This window comes from Diplotaxodon limnothrissa, linkage group LG2, assembly GCF_057381915.1.
Source record: "Diplotaxodon limnothrissa isolate DT_005_m linkage group LG2, D_limnothrissa_male_GT1.1, whole genome shotgun sequence".
Classification (NCBI taxonomy): domain Eukaryota; kingdom Metazoa; phylum Chordata; class Actinopteri; order Cichliformes; family Cichlidae; genus Diplotaxodon; species Diplotaxodon limnothrissa.
The window spans coordinates 33,517,609-33,535,956 of NC_140597.1; the positions used below are offsets into that span (position 1 = coordinate 33,517,609).

Consider the following 18,348-nt stretch of genomic DNA (forward strand, 5'->3'; position numbering starts at 1 on the left):
TTTCGTGATTTCTGTTGAGCTGAAAGTGGGGAAGATGCACTGCAATTACATCACTAGTATTTTCCTGTTTATACCATCTATCCACTCCTCGGTGGCTCCACCCAGCATCTCTCAATAACCTGGAAATAAAGCGACGCCTAGATAAATAAATAATAAAGAAAACTGCCGCTGCGGCTGTAAATACACAGGAATATTTGTACCGGATCGCAGCAGACTGACAGATGTAATCGCCTTTATTAGGCGTTTGCTTGGCAGGAAACGAGTGCCGTCCCGACATCAACTGTCACCAGCATCATCTCGGATGCCCCAACTCGAGGGACCTGGATGTGAAAGCGGAGTAAAGGCCGTGTCTTGTGTTATTTAGACAGCCCTGCGATAAGAAAGGGGGGAATGGTTGCAGTAGCAGCAGCGGGGGAGAAGCTAGCTAACTCCATCAGCCGGCAATTTCACCCGCTATTTTACTACTTTAAGGACACTGTGGAAAAAATGAGCGGACACTGAGGCGCATTTTAGGCTGTCTTCAGTTACGAATAATGGAACACAGGCGCCAAAACGAGAGGGAAATGATGTTATTAGCCAGTTAGCTAACGTTAGCCCAGCTAGCTGCTAGTTAACGTTAACTACAACAAATTAGTGGGCTGAGTTAGCCTAGCTAACTCAGCCCACTAATTTCCATAGGCAGGTACAGTAGTCGTTTAGTTGCTGACTAACGCTAGCAACTTTGGTATATTTAGTGAGTGGAAGGGTTTTTCCCCCTTGGTGACACACCTCTTGCATTCAGAGTTTACAATTCCCTGCTGTAAACGAGGCTAGCTAGCTAAGCAGCGGTGCCGATCAGCGCAGCACCCGTCTGCTGTGGTGTCGCTGCAGAAGTCGTAGCTTTCCTGCTGATTAACTCTCAAACGGTTGTCAAACATGGCTCAAGAAGCGTTTCCTTTGCATTATCTGGTTTGGAACAATCAGTACCTGGAGCTGGATCGAGAGCTACAGAAGAAAGAGGTAAGACTTGATTTTGTTTTTTGGAGCTGGTGATTGATGATGGGGGTTTTTTTTTTGGCATGTCGAACTGCATTGCGCTCATGCTGCTGCTGCTTGTGTGTTTGGTTTTGCAGCAGGATCTGGAGCGCTTGGATCCGAGAGGGCGCACCCCGCTGGAGCTTGCTGTGTGTCTGGGCCACCTGGAGTCAACCCGGGTGCTGCTCAGGCACTCTGCAGACCCTACACATTGCAACGCACAGGGCTGGACCAGTGAGTGCTCTGCTGCTTCTCTGTTTCCTACCCTCAGGCTACTGAGGGAAAGAGAAACACCCTCTGTAAATAAATGCATGTTTCAGTCTTGCAGGAGGCAGTGAGCACGGGGGACCCTGAGCTTGTACAGCTGGTGCTTCAGTACAGAGACTTCAAGCGTGCCACTGAGAGACTGGCGGGCATTCCCGAGCTGCTCAGCAAACTAAGACAGGTAGATCCATCTGGTTGCACAAATGTAATCTCTTGGGTTTTACACCTGACCCGTTGAACTGAGACAACCCTCATCAATTCCTTGGTGCCTGGTTGAAGGTTGATGGGGAAGAATTTAAGTCTGATGTGTCAGTGTATGTTTTTAGCAGCTCTTGAGCTGTATTGAATCTGAAGGCATAAACGGTAGACGACTTGAGAAGATCTAAGAGTGTCTTCTGTGTCTTCCAGGCACGAGACTTTTATGTGGAGATGAAATGGGAGTTTACCAGTTGGGGTGAGTGTGGCTCATTAATGCATATCCACAGAGGTCAGTTTCAGCACCACAACTAGCTGGACAGCTCCCACAACAGCCGCAAACAGATGTTGTTCAGCGGATTAAAATTAGAGTATCACTACCAACCAGATTATAGCATATATGATTCTCTCATTGATAGTTAATAAATTCAGACAAAAATTGTCAGCTTTATTGTCAGCCAGCTTTTTATTCATTAGGTATTCAAATTGTTTCTAGTGCTACTTCACTGTAACTGCATCTCATCTTCTTCAACTTCCATCTCAGTGCCCTTGGTGTCAAAAGTGTGCCCCAGTGATGTCTACCGGGTGTGGAAGAGTGGCTCTTGCCTCCGTGTGGACACCACACTCCTGGGTTTTGAACACATGACTTGGCTGAAAGGACGACGCAGCTATATCTTCAAGGGTGGAGGTATGCGCTTTTTGCACCTTAGGCCACAATAGCATGCAAGCCTTTTAACTTAGAAACTAACATAGATAGATTCTGAGCTGATGTAGGCCATTCCTGAAAGACTAAAAAGCAATTCTGTTCTTCTAGCTTTGTGATGGCTTTCATTCTGTCAGAATTATTGTCATTTTCCTCTTGCACCTGTATCTTGATTGAGTTTTGTATGCACCCTGATTACACAGCCTAGCTGTTTGTGCTATCTGTCCGTCTCTTCTCAGACGATGGGGCAGTGGTCATGGAGGTGGACCATGAGAAGCAGGTCGTGTACACAGAGCCGCTTGTGTTGTCCCCTCGTGATGCGCCTTCGCTCCTGGCAGCAATGCAGCCATCTCAAGAGAACACAGCCCAGAGACTCACATCGCCTATTGTCTCCACGCACCTCAACACTCGCAATATTGCATTTGAGCGGTAACATACTGTATACATATACGCAGAATTCTTAAATTATTTCTACACATCTCATTTTTCATGTTTCCGTGCATAAACTCTGAGTGCATCCTCACAGTTAGTCATGTAGAAATATATATTATATTAGCACAATGAGTACTTAATTTGTCATTGTGTGTTTAGGAACAAGTCTGGAATCTGGGGCTGGCGCTCTGAAAAGAGCGAGGTCGTCAGTGGGTATGAAGCTAAGGTAAGTGCGAGTGAGCCCATTTAGTTTTAGATGTATTTAATTATTTATTTCAAACTGTGCTTTTGAATTTAGACAGGCAGACACTCATACTCCTGACTGAAAGCAAACTAAAATGCTCACGGGTGCTTTTCCTTTGTGCGTTGTTGTGTATAGGTTTACAGCGCTACCAATGTGGAGCTGGTGACTCGTTCAAGGACAGAACATCTGTCAGACCAGGACAAGTCGAGAAGCAAAGGTAACAACGGATACACACAGATACACCTCATAACTGAGGTGTGTATCTTGAACAGATCGTGGAGACTGAAAAATGTGATTTTTCACCAATTTATTGTAATAAAATGTTGATTGTATTAGAAAATTAGCTCTTCATGGATACTTTCCTTAAGTGGACTTATTATGCTTTTACTTGTTTCTGGTCATATATACACTGCTACAAGTGTGAATGTTCATGTTAAACGTGGTCAAGGTTTTAAATAATAAGTATGAGTAATCCCTCTGAGATTGAAACCGAAGCATCTAACTGCTCAGAATGCTCCATGTCAGATAGATCATCAGTCCATAGGCACAGTAAAAGATAAATAAGGACTATTTTGAACTATGGGTCTTGCAGAGCTGCTCTAATAAAGTGCTGGAATAAAAATATGGGGCTGGAAATTTACAGTCCACTTTAAACAGACCATACAGAGTAAATTTTAATGGATTTTTGTAGCACTTTTATAGTGATCTCTTTTTATTCCTTTTTGTCTTCCTACTCAGGCTCAAAGACTCCTCTGCAGTCTTTCCTGGGGATTGCTGAACAGCACACAGCTCACAATGGGGTAAGTCTCAGCAGCGCCCGTGCATTAACATCTACACACACACCACCTACACTGCTTTCAGCCTCCTTTAATGAACACTGTTACTTACTGCTCCCTTTCCATATTTCTCTTAGAGCAACGTGTCCCAGTGCGCCAGTCCTCACAACCCCACAGCCATCACAGCTGAGGAATACTTCAACCCGGAGTTCAACTTGAACGGCCGCGACATTGGACGCCCCATTGAGCTTACCAGCAAAGTTCAGAGGTAAGATACACAACGCAAATCCATGCACAGATGTTCATCACCACCCTTATTTCTCTTTTTGTTGTTCTGCCTCCATTCTAGGTTTAAAGCAACGCTGTGGTTGAGCGAGTCTCACCCTCTGTCCCTGGCCGAGCAAGTGACACCCATCATAGACCTCATGGCCATTTCGAACGCCCACTTTGCCAAGCTGCGTGACTTCATCACCCTCCGCCTGCCACCAGGCTTCCCTGTCAAGATAGGTGAGTGTGGTTAAAGATATATGTTGTTAGTGGCACTATTTGAGACTTTTTGAAAGTTTGCCAACTTGACATTATCTCACGGTAGTTATTTTGCAATAACAAGAGCAAGCACCTGTATAAATGAAAGAGGAGAGAGCAAAGACTTTAGTTTCTATGTTTACCAGGGTGTAAAAATCACATGTATCAAATCATCGGTCAAAACTGGTTAAATCCAAATGGCAACTGTCTTGTTTAGGGTGTGCAATCCTAGCTTATATGAAGTATATAATTATATTAAATATATTGAAGATCCCAGAAATGCAATCACCTCTGAGCCTCCAATCACCTTTTGTGGGTTTGGAAGGAGTTTTATTTATATGTTTTTGTTTAAGTCCTTGCTGGCCACCACATCTCATGTCTGACTGAACTCTCCGTCTGCCTTTCAGAGATTCCTCTGTTTCATGTGTTGAATGCCAGAGTGACGTTCAGCAACCTGTGCGGCTGTGACGAGCCGGTCAGTTCTGTGACGGTTCACAAACCAGAGAGCCCCGGAGAAGCTGGTAACTACTGACCTAACATTTAGTGGTACCTGATACCTTTACATGACTTTAAATTGACATGTAATCATTATCATTGTTATTATCATGTACTTTCTCATATCACAGGTCAGGCCACTCCTCCCTTCCACTGTGAGGTGGACCCCTCAGTGTTTGAGCCCCCTCCCGACTACACCACTCTCGGTCCGGGCCGCAGCGAGCCAATGAGGGACGAGGATGACAACCTGCTGCAGTTTGCCATTCAGCAGAGCCTGCTGGACGCCGGCACAGAGAGCGACCAGGTCAGAACAAATCCCCTTCTGGGTCACAGAGCCTTGTTCTTCTTTTCCTTTCAAGACTTTTCTGGGTTTTTTTTAAATTTTCTCTCAGTTTATTAATTTGCCCTTCTCATGTGACGTTTTACAGCACCTTTTAAAAAACAAAGGGTCTCGGGTCATAATACTGTTACAGTGTTTTTATCATCTCAAACTCATTCCACTGTGAATTATTTAAAAGCTCAGCACAGTCTCTGTGTAGGTTGTCCTTAAATCTAAAGCCAGGTGTAACCCTTGTGTCTGGTTTTCAGGTGACCATCTGGGAGGCCCTCACCAACAGCCGTCCGGTGCCACAGTCTCCCGTGTACGAGGAAGACTCTCAGCTGGAGAGGTGAGCTTATCCTCAGGCTTTACCCATCTTCTTTTCTTAAACTGGCCATGTCCTTAATAATTACTTCAAACGTTCTGAGATGGCACACAACACACCTAAGGACTGTTTCCAGATTGTCGTGTTTGACAGAGAGGAGCATAAACCTGGCAGCTGAGTCACTCATCTATGCAACACATGTTAATGACTGGTCCGTGGACTGTTGGCTGGACATTCTGACTTTTGTTTGTTCTGCAAATGAAATGATGAGACTAAACGTCTGCTATCTCAGTCAGTCTGTCTAAATCGTATGCAACACTGATCAGCTGCCAGGCCCAGCTTCAGTTCACGGACACTTTCACGCTGCTCACACTAGTTAAAGGTTTTATGCCTGAATGAAAGCTTCAGAAAACAGCCAGAGATATGAGGACATGCAGGTAGATATCCTCCATATGTTTTCTCTGGTATTAAACTTTAATACTTACACTTTCTAAGAAAGTGATAACACCTCTGCAACCAAATTTAACAGGCTCTTTTTCTTGCCAGTGCTCCTCCTCTTCACAATGGAAACAAATGGCACTGATCATATACTTTTCACTCACCTTTTGACATGTCTGGTTAAAAGGTTATGACCTCACAAACTCTCTTGTAGTTGTTACTGTAAAGAAAAATCAGACAGTTTTAACTTATCTTCCTTGTTGTTATGTAGGGAAATCCCTGGCTTGTGAAGTGACTTAATTACACATTTCTAAATAGAGTTCAGTGATGAGCTTTTTCTTCCCACCTTCTCCTGAGAGCACCAGCTTAAATTTATCCTGTAATGAAGCGCAGCTTGAAAAGTCTCCTGTTAAGAGACCCGTCGTTATTTAACGGTGTCCTCATTTCTCTCCCATCTCAGGGCGATCCAGGAGTCTCTGTCCATCTCACTGGCCAGCAGAGAGGGAGAGGAGATGGCCGACCCCAGCCAGCCCTCTTCTGTCTCTCCGTTGGACCCCACCGCCAACTCCCCGCTCTCCTACAGCACAGTGACCGATCCGCGCTTATCCGCACACTACGGTGTGGCGACCAGCTTCGACGAGCAGCTGCGGATTGCCATGGAGCTGTCCTGCAGGGAGCAGGAGGAGATAGACAGGTGGGAGTGGAGACGAGATGGATGAGGAAATGAGTCATTTCTGAAATTGTGGGTTTATATGACCTATAATTGTTAGACAGAAGGAAGAAACGACAACAAACAAACAAAAAACCTCTCACACCTGCTAGAATTTGTAGAGCTTACAAAGTATTAGTCATCTTTTTTATTTTTGTTTTAATTTAATGGAGTGTGCACACAGAGAGTGCCGCCCTCTGCTCTTTCATCTCAAACTCATATTTTGGCAGCATGGTGTGACAAACAACAACTGCGACACTTTAGGTGTCAAAAATCTCTCAAAAAACAAATGATGCTGACAAATTATTCCCTGCTTAGGGAAGCAGTTGGATTCAGATGGATTCATCCATTCATCTAACCACCCTTTTTCATAACCACGTATCTAATTCAGGGTTATCCATCTGTCACTGGGCTAGAGGCGGGGGACACTGCAGACAAGTTTCCTTGCTCTCACGTGGCTGGAAACATTAAAAATGTTTTAAGCTTGAAAAATAAAATATGAAAAAAAGGAGAGGAAGATAATGAGGGATAAAATACTGCTTGTCAGCACCCCATTAATGCTACCCAGCGCTATCATAGCCAAATAGCAAAGTAGTTTATCTGATGTTATTATAACTATATCAGCCTTCAGCTGTAGCGGTCTAATTATTTCTGGTGTTAATGGCGGCTCATAGTTCAGCTGCTGTCAAAGAGGCCCGATTGAACCTGCAAACTACTAGCTATACAGGCAGTTTAAAAGTGTCTTTATGAAGCACGAGGGATTTCAGCAGATGCTAAATGCCCGAAGTGAAAGGTTCAGTCCACTGAATGAGCAAAACAGTGGGGGGCTGTGGGGGGTCACTTCTCATTCTGCAGTCTTGTGAACTTCTACGGACACAATTTTATGAAATAAAGGTGAAAATTAAAAAATTCTGACCCAGATTAGGACTCACAACGACTCAGACTCGTGTATTGTTTTCAGTCGGTCATCCTCAGTCATCTCTGGTGAGTTAATGCACATTTAGCAGTGAGTTACTCTTCCATCCTCCTTTGTGTCAGATGGTAATGAGCTGCAAATTCGGTGTGAAGTCACGTTGCTTTTGGTGCCTTTCGTTTGGGTGGTAACCTGATTAAATACATTCACCTGTTCAACAAAAAATTCATTTTTATTAGTAAATTTCTTGATTTTCATAATTCATGCGCGCTTCAGCAAGAACTGTGCAGTTTTCTTAGATTGACAACTTTTTTTTCAGCTATGGTCCTGTGAGAAACGGAGTACACCATGTGATTGAGAAGCTTGTAGAAACACCTTTCAGTATAAATAACTTGACTTAATTATTTTCTACATCAGTCTCTCACGTCACGCTTCTTTACGGCATTGCTTCAGTTCATCGAGGTTCGCAGGGTTTCTCTTAATGCCCTACCACAGCATTTCAATCAGGTTGAGTCAGCCATTCTGTTGTGACAGATGGCCTCACATTTGACTCTAGAATACTTTGGTATACAGAGGAGTTCATAGTCCACTCAATGACAACAAGGTGCCCTGGCCCTGTGACTGCAAAGCAAGCCCAGATCATCACCACTCGTCTGTCCAAAGGACATTGTTCCAAAAGTCTTTGTTCAGATGCAGCTTTGCAAACCCAAGCTGTACTGCCATGTGCTTTTTAGAGAGAGGAGGCTTTCTTCTTTCAGTCCTTCCAAACAAGCCACATTTGTTCAATCTTTTGGTGTGTTGGTGTTGTTCCTGCATCATCAATACTAATGTTGCTCCAGGATCAGCATCACAACAATGTGCTTGATCCCTTTAAAGCCAAATCATATTTGTTAAGTGAGTTTTTGAGATTACATCACAAGTGTGATCTCCCTTCCCTAACCCCACCCCCTGAAAAACCCAAATAAACTGCAGGAGATATTTGTATGGAATAAATTGCAAAAAATATTATAAAATATGATACAAATTTTAACTCATATATGCAAATTAATATTTCATGTTTTTTAAATTTCATCAGAAGATTCACCAAATACTCTATTGTTAAAAAATTGGAATTTTCTGACAATTATTTTGTGATTCATGCTTTGAAGGGTTAAGATGATGCAGGAACACCTACACGGGGATATCAAATACACCACTTTACATTTAACACTACTTTAACACACTATCGGGCGATCGTGGCTTAAAGAGTTGGCAGTTCGTCTTGTAACCGGAAGTTTGCCGGTTCGAGCCCTGGCTCGGACAGTCTCGGTCGTTGTGTCCTTGGGCAAGACACTTCACCTTCAGATTACACTTATAACACGATCCGAACAGCTTTTCAGATGCCTTAAACCTGTGAAGAAAGTCACCTTAAAGTGATGATGCTGTCAGTGTTCTGACAGATGAACTTCTTATTTTGCTACAGGAAGCGTAAGGAGGAGGAGGAGGAGCTGGAGAGGATCCTGCAGCTGTCACTCACCGAAAAGTAATGTAACACCGACAAGGGCAGGCGGAGGCAGGTCTACATTAGGGAACAATCATCTTATTTATTCTGTTTTATTTTTTAAATCCTGAGATGTTAACTTATTACAGACATTTTATTTGTATTTCTCACACGAAGGCTGCTACAACAGAGTGTAAAGGACCTGAATATAAGAAATGTGAAACAGGAAGAGACCGCTACTCTTAAAAAACAACAAAAAATAAACACTATAGTGAAGGAGTGAGACGAAAAGGGATAGTGTGTTTGGTTTTCTTTTTTATTGAATATTTTTCACAGTCTTGCTGTCTTTACTGAGTAATGAATGATCCTTAAACTTTAAACCTATAACATGATCCACAATAAAGATAAAAAATAAAATAAAGTGCAATCTTAATGGAATAACTTATAAAACTATAACATTTCAAAAGTTTATGTTGGCTTACTCCTGTGTGTGGAAAATAAAAAAAAAATAACAATGATCCTGGATTGTGTCTGTGGTTTTTTTTTTGTTTGTTTGTTTTTAATTTATTAATAAAGAATAAGAAGAAACATCAGTTTTCTATATTTACAATTTAATTATACATTGATCCGAAATAAACAACAGTGCTTTAAGCTTTTGTTTCTTTTCTCTTTTTTTTTTTACACATTTAAACATGAATAACAGGCAGAAGCTGAGACAAAAACCAAAGCTAATCTGCAAAACCTATTCATGTTACTTTGGCAGTTGATTGTTTTCACCTACGTGAGATTTTTGACATCAGAGTCATCACTTTTGTATTGTGAAAATAGTCATCAATCAATCAGTAAAGCAAGAAAGCACTCAGCAGAGTTGGAATCATATTCAACCCCAGTGACAGCGTTTAAGCTCACTCTTACAAAACTTATGAAAAATACAAAAATGGAGTACAGTGATGCAACGTTGCACATATAAACAATCTTTCATCAAGAACATATTAAAGACCTTCACTGATAATCTTACAACTCTGCAATGTGAAAATCTTATCTAGCATTGGCCAAGCTTTTTAAAAATATTCTCGGGCTCTCAAACATGTTTCATCCTCATGTTCAGACCCTCCTGCTTCTGGTATTATTACTTTAGCTGTAGCGGTGTCGCTGATGGCCACCCTCAGCCCAGTCTAAACATCCAGGGCATGACTTTTCATTGATTAACATCCAAGTTCCCGAGGGGGTTGATTACTTTGGTGAACCCTCAGTGTAAAAGTTCCAATACGGATCCATCCACAGGTACAAAGATTTGAACAAACATTTAATCTTTTACAAAGTTTTTGGGACTGACTACGGGATGAAATGTTCAGCTTTTTTATTGACACCCCTCAGCTGGATTGCAATGACGGATGCAGATATTAGTGGTCACTGAAATAAACACAGAAATCCTTTTGATCATCTAGCACCGTCCGCTCATTTGGTCACAATATTTAAGCAACGGTCCAAACTCTCCCATCTTGGAGAAAAATGTATAAATTTCGTTTCAATAAAGCAGAATTTAGCCATTTTCACCGTGAACATTGTGATCTCTGAGCTGTAGGTAAAAGTTTTACGTTATACTTGTCAGGTTACACCAGTCCCTACTTCACGCTGTCGGTTTCTCGGTCGTCCACTGTGCCGTGTTAGATCGTTGTTTTTCCATTCAGTTTTGTTTCATAAGGGGAGACTTTCTCATCAGTCGAAACATAGATGTTTTCTCTCCGTTGTTTTAGGGCTCTCCTGAGCTCATCATCCAACTGAGCTGGTTTAAACAAAAGCATTCAAGTCATTTAGACTTGCTCTTACATTTGCCTTGATTTCTGCCCGTTCGCTTGTTTGTTTTGTTTTTAAATCAACATTCACTCTGCTCACCTAGATTCAGGCTGGAGTCATTGGGATCATCAGGAATGACATATTCTCCCTCATCAGGCTTGTTTGGCAGAATCTCCTCTTTGGTCCGTGACCGCAGCATAGGGGGCACTTGTGCCTTTGGTAGTGGTTTAGGTGCACGTGCGGTTGTGTTGAGGCACTTGGGAGCTGGTGACGCCTCTATTGAACACAATCGGTGGTTAGGAGTTGCCCACTTCACTGTAACCATTTTTAAAAGCAGTACTCTCACCGATCAAAGTGTCATAGGGCTGAGATGGAATGAAAGGACAAAGCCGATACTCAGTTTTTTCAATGAAGTATTTTAGAACATCCTTCAGGGAGCTGACGGTCACCTACAGAGGACGTGTGAAAAAAAAAGCCAAAGATAGACTCGGTTAATGATGCTCCCCTTTGATTTATCAGAAGTATCTGTCATTCCTCTATTACAGACAGCAGATTTTATGACACTTCTACAGCTTATAAAATAATAATAAAACAACGATAATTACAGGCGGCCTGTTTAACACTGTAAAGCTTCACTGTTCTGCTGAGACTTGCAAACTGGCAATAATCTGAACTTTGTGCTCCACAGAAATGTACTACATTGCCAAAACCTGGACTTGAACCTAGGACCCTCAGATCTTCAGTCTTTATTAGCTCTGCAGTTTTATTGCTCTATGCAATAAATCACATAATGATTTTCTGCAGCATTTATTAATCCTGTGTCCTTTCTGTAAGTGCATTTTGCTTTTTTAAATGAGTTTTTGGTCATCATTTGATCAACAACTGATAATGTTGAAATTATTTGACTGTTTTGGTCAGGTGACGGGTCACAGTGCTCTCTCTCATTCTCCATGTGTAGTGCATTGCCGAAATAGCTTAGTTGGGAGAGCGTCAGACTGAAGATCTGAAGGCCCCCTGGTTCAATCCCGGGTTTCGGCATTATACATTTAATCAGAGAAAGGATGATAATGGCCTAATAAAACTGAACCACAACCTCTGCCTTTTAAATCTGACCTGTATCTAAAATGGTTAAATGTTTAAAAAAAAGCCTGAGAGGACATACTGCCCTCTTAGCAGATGTTCAGTCTGGTGCTCTCCCACATGACTACCAAATTCAAGTCATTTACTCAGTTAAAATTACTTGGCACAGAAAGTAAGGACATTCGTGTTTGATCAATAATTTCTTTATTGGAACAGTAGTTCTTGGCAATTAATCTTATGCTGTTGAAAAGTCTGTTTATTTCCCCTTATTTAACCAGTAAATGGTTTAGTAAGAGAAATGCATTTGCACATATGTACACTCCTGCCTTTCCTTCTCTCTTGCTCCCTCCTCATATGCCTTCCCTTTTTCCTCTTCCTCTGTCTTTGTGCTAACAGTTGTACAGTTTCCACTGGCACTCTGTTGGTCAGCAGCACCTGGGTGATGTCAGTTACTGAATCACTTGCCTTTTTTGGTGCAAGTCATGGATGCTTGGTGATACTCCAGTGCTCTCCAAAAGTTGATTCTGTTCATATGAACGTGACGTTTTGTGGGAGAATCGTTTCATCACTCATCCAAGTGACTTCTTCAGTCTCAGCTGACTGCAGGTTTCCCCAATCTTATAAACATTACATTACATAATGACTGAAACCATGCAAATGTACTGTTTATAAGATTGGGGAAACCTGCAGTCAGCTGAGACTGAAGAAGTCACTTGGATGAGTGATGAAACATTTCTCCCACAAAACGCTACGTCTAGATGAACAGAATCAACTTTTGGAGATTTACTTACCTGGATGATTGAGCATGCATCATAATGGCACTCCAGTGCCGAAATAGCTCAGTTGGGAGAGCGTCAGACTGAAGATCTGAAGGTCCCTGGTTCAATCCCGGGTTTCGGCATTGTGCTTTGATTAACTGATTAATAAATCTTTAGAAAAGGTGAACTACAGTATTTTTCTGCAACACCAACCCTCTGCATGTCCTCCTCTACATCCATGAACCTGAACAGAATTGTGTATGTGGGTTGCCCCAGTAAAAAAATCTGGTTTCATCTGAAGTTAATCCCATTTTAATTGTTTTTCCTGTGAGTTTCTAGGCATGGATCATGACTTAAAACTAGCCTGAGGTTTGTTCAAGTGAGGCGAACACATAGGTCCTTCTGCTGAACATGTTTGTTGCCGAAATAGCTCAGCTGGGAGAGCGTCAGACTGAAGATCTGAAGGTCCCTGGTTCAATCCCGGGTTTCGGCATTGTGTTTTGATTATGTGTTAATGCCATCAGGTAAATGTCTCCAAACAACTTACTAAAGTGTTGATCCAAAACCAGTATCGTTAACAACACGATTGATCTGTCCGCCTCTAATTTCACTCACTACACGCTCATGATTCTTCTTTGAATCACTTGTGCTCCTGTGGCTTTGAAGGAACTTTATGTGTAAATGTGTCCTTTAGCTGAAATATATTCTGATTGGTGAGAAGCTGTGAGAGCCTGTAAGGACTTACTGGTGTCTCCAGTTCAATGACAAATCCGGCGTTTATTTGGGTCACTCTGTAATTCTTCATTACAGGCCCGCTGAAACAGAAGAAACGTTGTGATGATTATATTACAGTTAAATTCTTCACAGTGTGTTTTTGCTCAATGGGCTTTCACTGAGCAAAGTTCATATTACGTTCCACTTTCTGTCTGTCCCACTCAATACTGTTTTTATCGCCAGTTAGTTCCTGGTGAACACTTCATTCTCTGTGTCAATGTGTCAGACTTACCAGTAATAATAATAATAAGGTGAATAAATTGTTTGTTGGCATCTTTCAAAGCACTCAAACTCACGTTACATTACGAAATTAGCAGGAACAATATTAAAATAGTTCTAAAACTCAGTAATATATATTATTGTAAGAGATATAAAACAAGACATTTATAGCTGATGTGCTGATGAAATCAGTCAGTACAGGAGAAAATTTATAATACAAAAAGATTAATGGTCAAAATTCAATAGTCATTTATGAGCAGGTATTCTGCATTCAGTGGTGTATATCAGAGGTTTGAATAGATTAGCAGACCTGGATGACACTTGTCTGAGGGTCAAGGCGTAGTTGTTGGGCATGGTGGACGGGCGAAGGATGATGCTTCCACACTCTGGGTTTTCCTCTAGCATCTTCTCAGCCTCCTTTCGAGTCACATCAAAGAAACACCTACAGGATTCAAAGGAAAAACAAGGAGGCACACTTCTATTTTATTGTATTTTAACTGTTTTGAAACACTTTTTAAAGTCTATCTGAGAATTTTCTGAACCTACAAATGATCAGTGTTTACACAAACAGCAGACAGTGCTTACTCAGCAATCTCAGAGCTCAATTTGTCTTTGGATGGCGGGCCTGAGAGGAAACCTGGTCGAGGTGGGAGCGGTGGACGTGACGATGGGGATTTTCTTTTTATTTCCTGAGTGAGAACCTCCTTCAGCTGTAACACCTGGCCAGGCATCAGCTGCAGCTTACTGGGAAGCTCCTTCTGCAAGGAAACACGAGCTCGACCTCAGTACCATTCAGATCATCTGTAACATGTTCAAAAATATATCCTGATATATTTTAAAAATATATAAACGTTTATTCACTGGCCACTTTATCTGGCACCTTGCTCATTTACACCAATATCTAATCAGTCAATCAAATGGCAGCAACTCAGCACATTTTAGGCATGTGGACACCGTCAAGGTAACCTGGTGAAGTTCAAACTGAGAAGGAAAAAAGGTGATTTAAGTGACTCGGCCTTTGCTGTTGGTGCTGAATGGGCAGGTCTGATTATTTCAGAAACTGCTGATCTTTTGGGATTTTACCATATACCTGACGGCTCATTTCAACTAAGGTAGAAGAGCATCTTTGAATGCACAACACATCCAATCACAAAAGACAACACCAGGCGTTCAGCTACAAACAAGAAACTGAGGGTCATCATCACTGAACAGAAAAATGTTGCCTGGGTCTCGATTTCTGCTGTGCAGTAATAATGCGAAGGACTTCAGACTTTATCTGTACCAGGTGAACATTATTTAAATACCACTGTCTACATCACTGTGTGTGTGTAATATCCTGTATAAATGGAAATAATTGTGCTGAATCAATTAGATCGGCGTGTGTTTGCTCACCTTGACCACAGTCAGGATGAAACCCCTCCACACCTCTCCCATGTCTGCACTGTCCATCTACACACACACACACACACACAGTTGATAAAAAGCTGGTGCGATGTATAGTATTGATCCATCCAGTGATTAATTATAAGATTAGATATTAGATGTAATTGGATCATTTGAAGTGAGTTTTATCACAACAGACCTTAAGTTGCACCTTCTCTGTGCTGAGGCTGAGAGTGAACACAGTGGGTTCCTTCTTCTGATATGGAGAGTCTGACTCCATCGACTTCAGCTGGTCCAGGTCCAACTTCTCTGTATACTGAGAAAAAAATCAGGTCAGTGCTCCCAGCACTTCCTTATTGCCCCTCAAAGCTACTTCCTAATTCTTGGAATTAAACACTCCACATATTTTCAAAAGATGATTCAGTGATTAAGTCAAGCGCACAATGTGAACAAGCATAGGTGTTTGCTTACGGTATCCTGTGTGTCATCCTTGTACAGAAACAGCGAACACCCACGGAGCTCTCCATAGTATTTCTTGAAATCCTGAAAGTCATTTGATGAACATATCAGGCATCACACTTAAACTACTTACACTTGACCTGTTTCAGTTTTTCAGCTACGCAGTCATGTGGAAAACTATGCACACTTCCTGATTCGGTATCTAGTTGCTATCTGGACTTTGACTGAGCTACTGCAGCACCTTGATTCTTTTCTCTTTTCAGCCATTCTTTAGTAGATTTGGTGCTCTCCATTGTGTAGTTGCATGACCCACTTTTGCCACGTTTTAGCTGTCAGACAGATGGCCTCACATTTGTATATTTAGTATACAGAGAGATTCACAGTCAACTCAGTATCTGCAAAGTTCACAGGGCCTGTGAACTTTGCAGATACCTTTACCGCCATGTTTGCAATCGGTATCAGGTGTTTGTGCTGATATGTTGTGTTTGTTTTTTCCAAACGTGTTGCTGTACATTATCTCCAAACATTTCTACTTTGGTCTCATCTGTCTAAAGGACGATGTTTCAGAAGTCTCGTGGTTTGTTCAGATGCAACCTTGCGGATCAAAGCTGTGCTGCCATGTTTGCTTTAGTGAGAACAGAGGCTTTCTGCTGGCAACCCTTCCAAAAATGCACTACTTGTTCAGTCTTTTTCTAACTGTTCTGGTGTAAACTTTAACATTTAACACGCCAACTGAGGCCTGTAGAGTCTGAAATGTAGCTCTTGGTTGTTGTTGAAATTTTTCTGATCTTGATGAGACATCGACCCTGGGTAGATTGTCTTAAAACACACCAGAATGGTCCAGACTAGCAAACTGCTAAAACTCTTGCTGGTGATCAGTTCATCAAGTACATTTGATTAACGGCCCATGGCTGCCTCTTACCCTCTTAACTCCTGTGGAAACAGTAAGGATGTAGCTTTTTCAAAAATGCTCTTTGTCACATGATTGTATTTACACGTATCTAAAGGCTGTAAGATAATTTACAGATGAGGTATTTATATACAGACCTCTATGTCTTGTATATTTATTGTAGGATTACCATTATAAAATATGATGCACCGTCAGAGCCGAGCTACTCACTCACCGGTGATAAAAGGTGGTTAAATTTAGTCCCCTCTCCACAATAAGGCAGTAACAGTTTACGTCAGATTGAAACAACTACAGTCAGCCCAGATTACATTTGAATAATAATGTCAAAAATTGCTTCTCTACATTTTTCATGCCATTAAAATATTTTACAGTTATAAAACCTTTTCGATAACCAATAAAACAATCTCATAAAAATGTGTCCTACATAGTTTATGTGTACCACAGCACTGTGTGTCTGCTGAAAGTCATGACTGCATGAAGAGTACAGACATAAAACATTTTTATGTTTTTTGATGTTGAGTAACACAAAATTTGCTTTGTCTCCACTTTTTAAAGTAGTCCAAGAGTAATCAGATTATGCTACACAAATTTATGTAATCTAGCGGATTAATAATCAGATATGTAGCTTGTACTCAGCAACCAACATTACAGTGCAGTGCAGTAAGACCCAACTCTCTGACCTACAGCATTAAAATACTGTCAGTCAGTATAAGTGATTTAGTAACAGGCCGACAAAGCTAATTCTCCATTATAAGTCCTTACTTTTGTTACACTTTTGCAGCTTTTGTTTGGTTTGTTTGGTCTTAATTATTTACATTTCCTCATGTTTATTCCCCATATTCGTTCTTACCTTGTCTTTACTGTGTTTCTTCAGCAGGTGTCCGGAGTAGTAGAGAGGCAGGGCTGTGATCGTCTCCCTCCTCTTGTGGACAACTCTGGGGGGCACTGACATTGTCCAGTAGTCTCTCAAGTCAACGTCTTCTTCTGCCCTGGTTTGGCTCAGCTTATGTCTTACAGTGCAGTCACTAGTCAAGGGCGAACTGCTGAGTCCTGGAAAAGCTTTGTTCTGATTTTGTTTCCTTATGAGGCTCTGATAACGGGTATGAATTGAGACTAGGCGTCCAGAATATGAGAGTTTTGATCACGAGGCCATAAATGTACAAAGATAAGCCTTTCTTTCCCCCAACTTCAGCCTCAGCACTGTCCTCTCCCTCAGAATGATGAAATGTTAGTAAATATATAAAGAAGGAAGTAGCTGGTGTTATAAGAACTCTCATACTAACTTGTGCTTTTGTACTTTGGACCTGAGCATATCCCTAAAAAGCTTTACACCACAATAAAATATGCACACACACACACACACACACACGTTCACATCAGATCAAAGATTATTTCAGTTAACTTCACTTATTTCTTGGAGATTTATCTTAACTTTAAACATAATAAATTCTTACCTAGAATTAAATTCAGGTGTAAATGGGACTGCAAACAGATTCTGAGGAATTCACACATACACACGCACGCACAAGCTCTTAATATTGCAAGTCAGCGTAATATTTAGATTGAACACACGATTAAAGAAGATAAGCAACACTTGTTTAAAAACATTCAGCAGGATTTGTCGTGTGAGAGCTGGCACGGCGCCATGTACTAAGACAGATTTATCACAAAGTTGAAAATATACAATACACAGAATACATACATGAATGGTTTAAACTTGACTATAAGATGGTATCAATATATTTTAAGGTGTAAAGGACAAGGGCAAAATTAGACTGAAAACTTAAAAAAAAAAAGTAAATTGCTGAAACCTGCATCACTACTTAAAATTCAGTGATGCTAGCTAGAAAAATAAATAGTTCGATATTGTGTAGCAGATAACAGAAATAACAGTGTTAGCTATACATTTTCAATACATCGTATTATCCTCAGCAGTAGTAAGGTAGAAGTGTGTCTACGGTACTTGTTACAGTTTATGAACCGTTACATAAAGGTTACATGTAACACTCTCAGGTGCAGCTAATCACACCAGCAGAAGGCTCTTACTTCAGATTGTCTGGGATTTTGGGAGGTAAGAAAAGCATCATTGTTTTCCAAGTGCATTCAATCTGTGGTGAACATGGTTAATGTTTAACT

At 41.2% G+C, this 18,348-nt stretch overlaps 2 protein-coding genes and 3 non-coding genes across 5 annotated transcripts; 4 read left to right on the forward strand and 1 right to left on the reverse strand.

Moving 5' to 3' along the window:
• The first annotated feature begins 385 nt into the window (after positions 1–385).
• On the forward strand, positions 386–9,154 carry ankrd13d (ankyrin repeat domain 13 family, member D). Its single transcript, XM_085371771.1, has 16 exons — positions 386–999; positions 1,113–1,248; positions 1,335–1,459; positions 1,687–1,732; positions 2,018–2,161; positions 2,416–2,605; positions 2,768–2,834; positions 2,988–3,069; positions 3,591–3,652; positions 3,766–3,896; positions 3,978–4,135; positions 4,561–4,674; positions 4,780–4,952; positions 5,237–5,316; positions 6,191–6,424; positions 8,815–9,154. Exons 1-16 carry the CDS (start codon positions 916–918, stop codon positions 8,876–8,878), a joined length of 1,890 nt encoding a protein of 629 aa, XP_085227897.1. The 5' UTR covers positions 386–915; the 3' UTR covers positions 8,879–9,154.
• Positions 9,155–10,499: 1,345 nt separating this feature from the next.
• On the reverse strand, positions 10,500–17,164 carry LOC146638927 (signal-transducing adaptor protein 1-like). Its single transcript, XM_085371772.1, has 10 exons — positions 17,063–17,164; positions 15,315–15,386; positions 15,043–15,159; positions 14,853–14,909; positions 14,046–14,218; positions 13,771–13,902; positions 13,213–13,282; positions 10,976–11,078; positions 10,729–10,905; positions 10,500–10,618 (listed from the first exon to the last, which is right to left on the reverse strand). The coding sequence occupies exons 1-10, from the start codon at positions 17,162–17,164 to the stop codon at positions 10,500–10,502; spliced, it is 1,122 nt and encodes a 373-aa protein (XP_085227898.1).
• Positions 11,594–11,667, forward strand: trnaf-gaa (transfer RNA phenylalanine (anticodon GAA)). Its single transcript has one exon. It is a non-coding gene; the product is annotated as a tRNA-Phe (tRNA).
• Positions 12,538–12,610, forward strand: trnaf-gaa (transfer RNA phenylalanine (anticodon GAA)). The gene has a single exon. It is a non-coding gene; the product is annotated as a tRNA-Phe (tRNA).
• Positions 12,888–12,960, forward strand: trnaf-gaa (transfer RNA phenylalanine (anticodon GAA)). Its single transcript has one exon. It is a non-coding gene; the product is annotated as a tRNA-Phe (tRNA).
• Positions 17,165–18,348: the final 1,184 nt, after the last annotated feature.

Bases quoted from the DNA above. Each gene is read 5' to 3' on its own strand.
- ankrd13d (XM_085371771.1), top strand. From the start codon at position 916: ATGGCTCAAGAAGCGTTTCCTTTGCATTATCTGGTTTGGAACAATCAG. The intron at 1,733-2,017 runs GTGAGTGTGGCT...CTTCCATCTCAG, and splicing joins ATGGGAGTTTACCAGTTGGG to TGCCCTTGGTGTCAAAAGTG. The intron at 2,606-2,767 runs GTAACATACTGT...TTGTGTGTTTAG, and splicing joins CGCAATATTGCATTTGAGCG to GAACAAGTCTGGAATCTGGG.
- LOC146638927 (XM_085371772.1), bottom strand. From the start codon at position 17,164: ATGTCAGTGCCCCCCAGAGTTGTCCACAAGAGGAGGGAGACGATCACA. The intron at 14,910-15,042 runs GTCTGTTGTGAT...GTGTGTGTGTAG, and splicing joins CAGAGAAGGTGCAACTTAAG to ATGGACAGTGCAGACATGGG. The intron at 10,619-10,728 runs GTGAGCAGAGTG...TGTTTAAACCAG, and splicing joins TGACTCCAGCCTGAATCTAG to CTCAGTTGGATGATGAGCTC.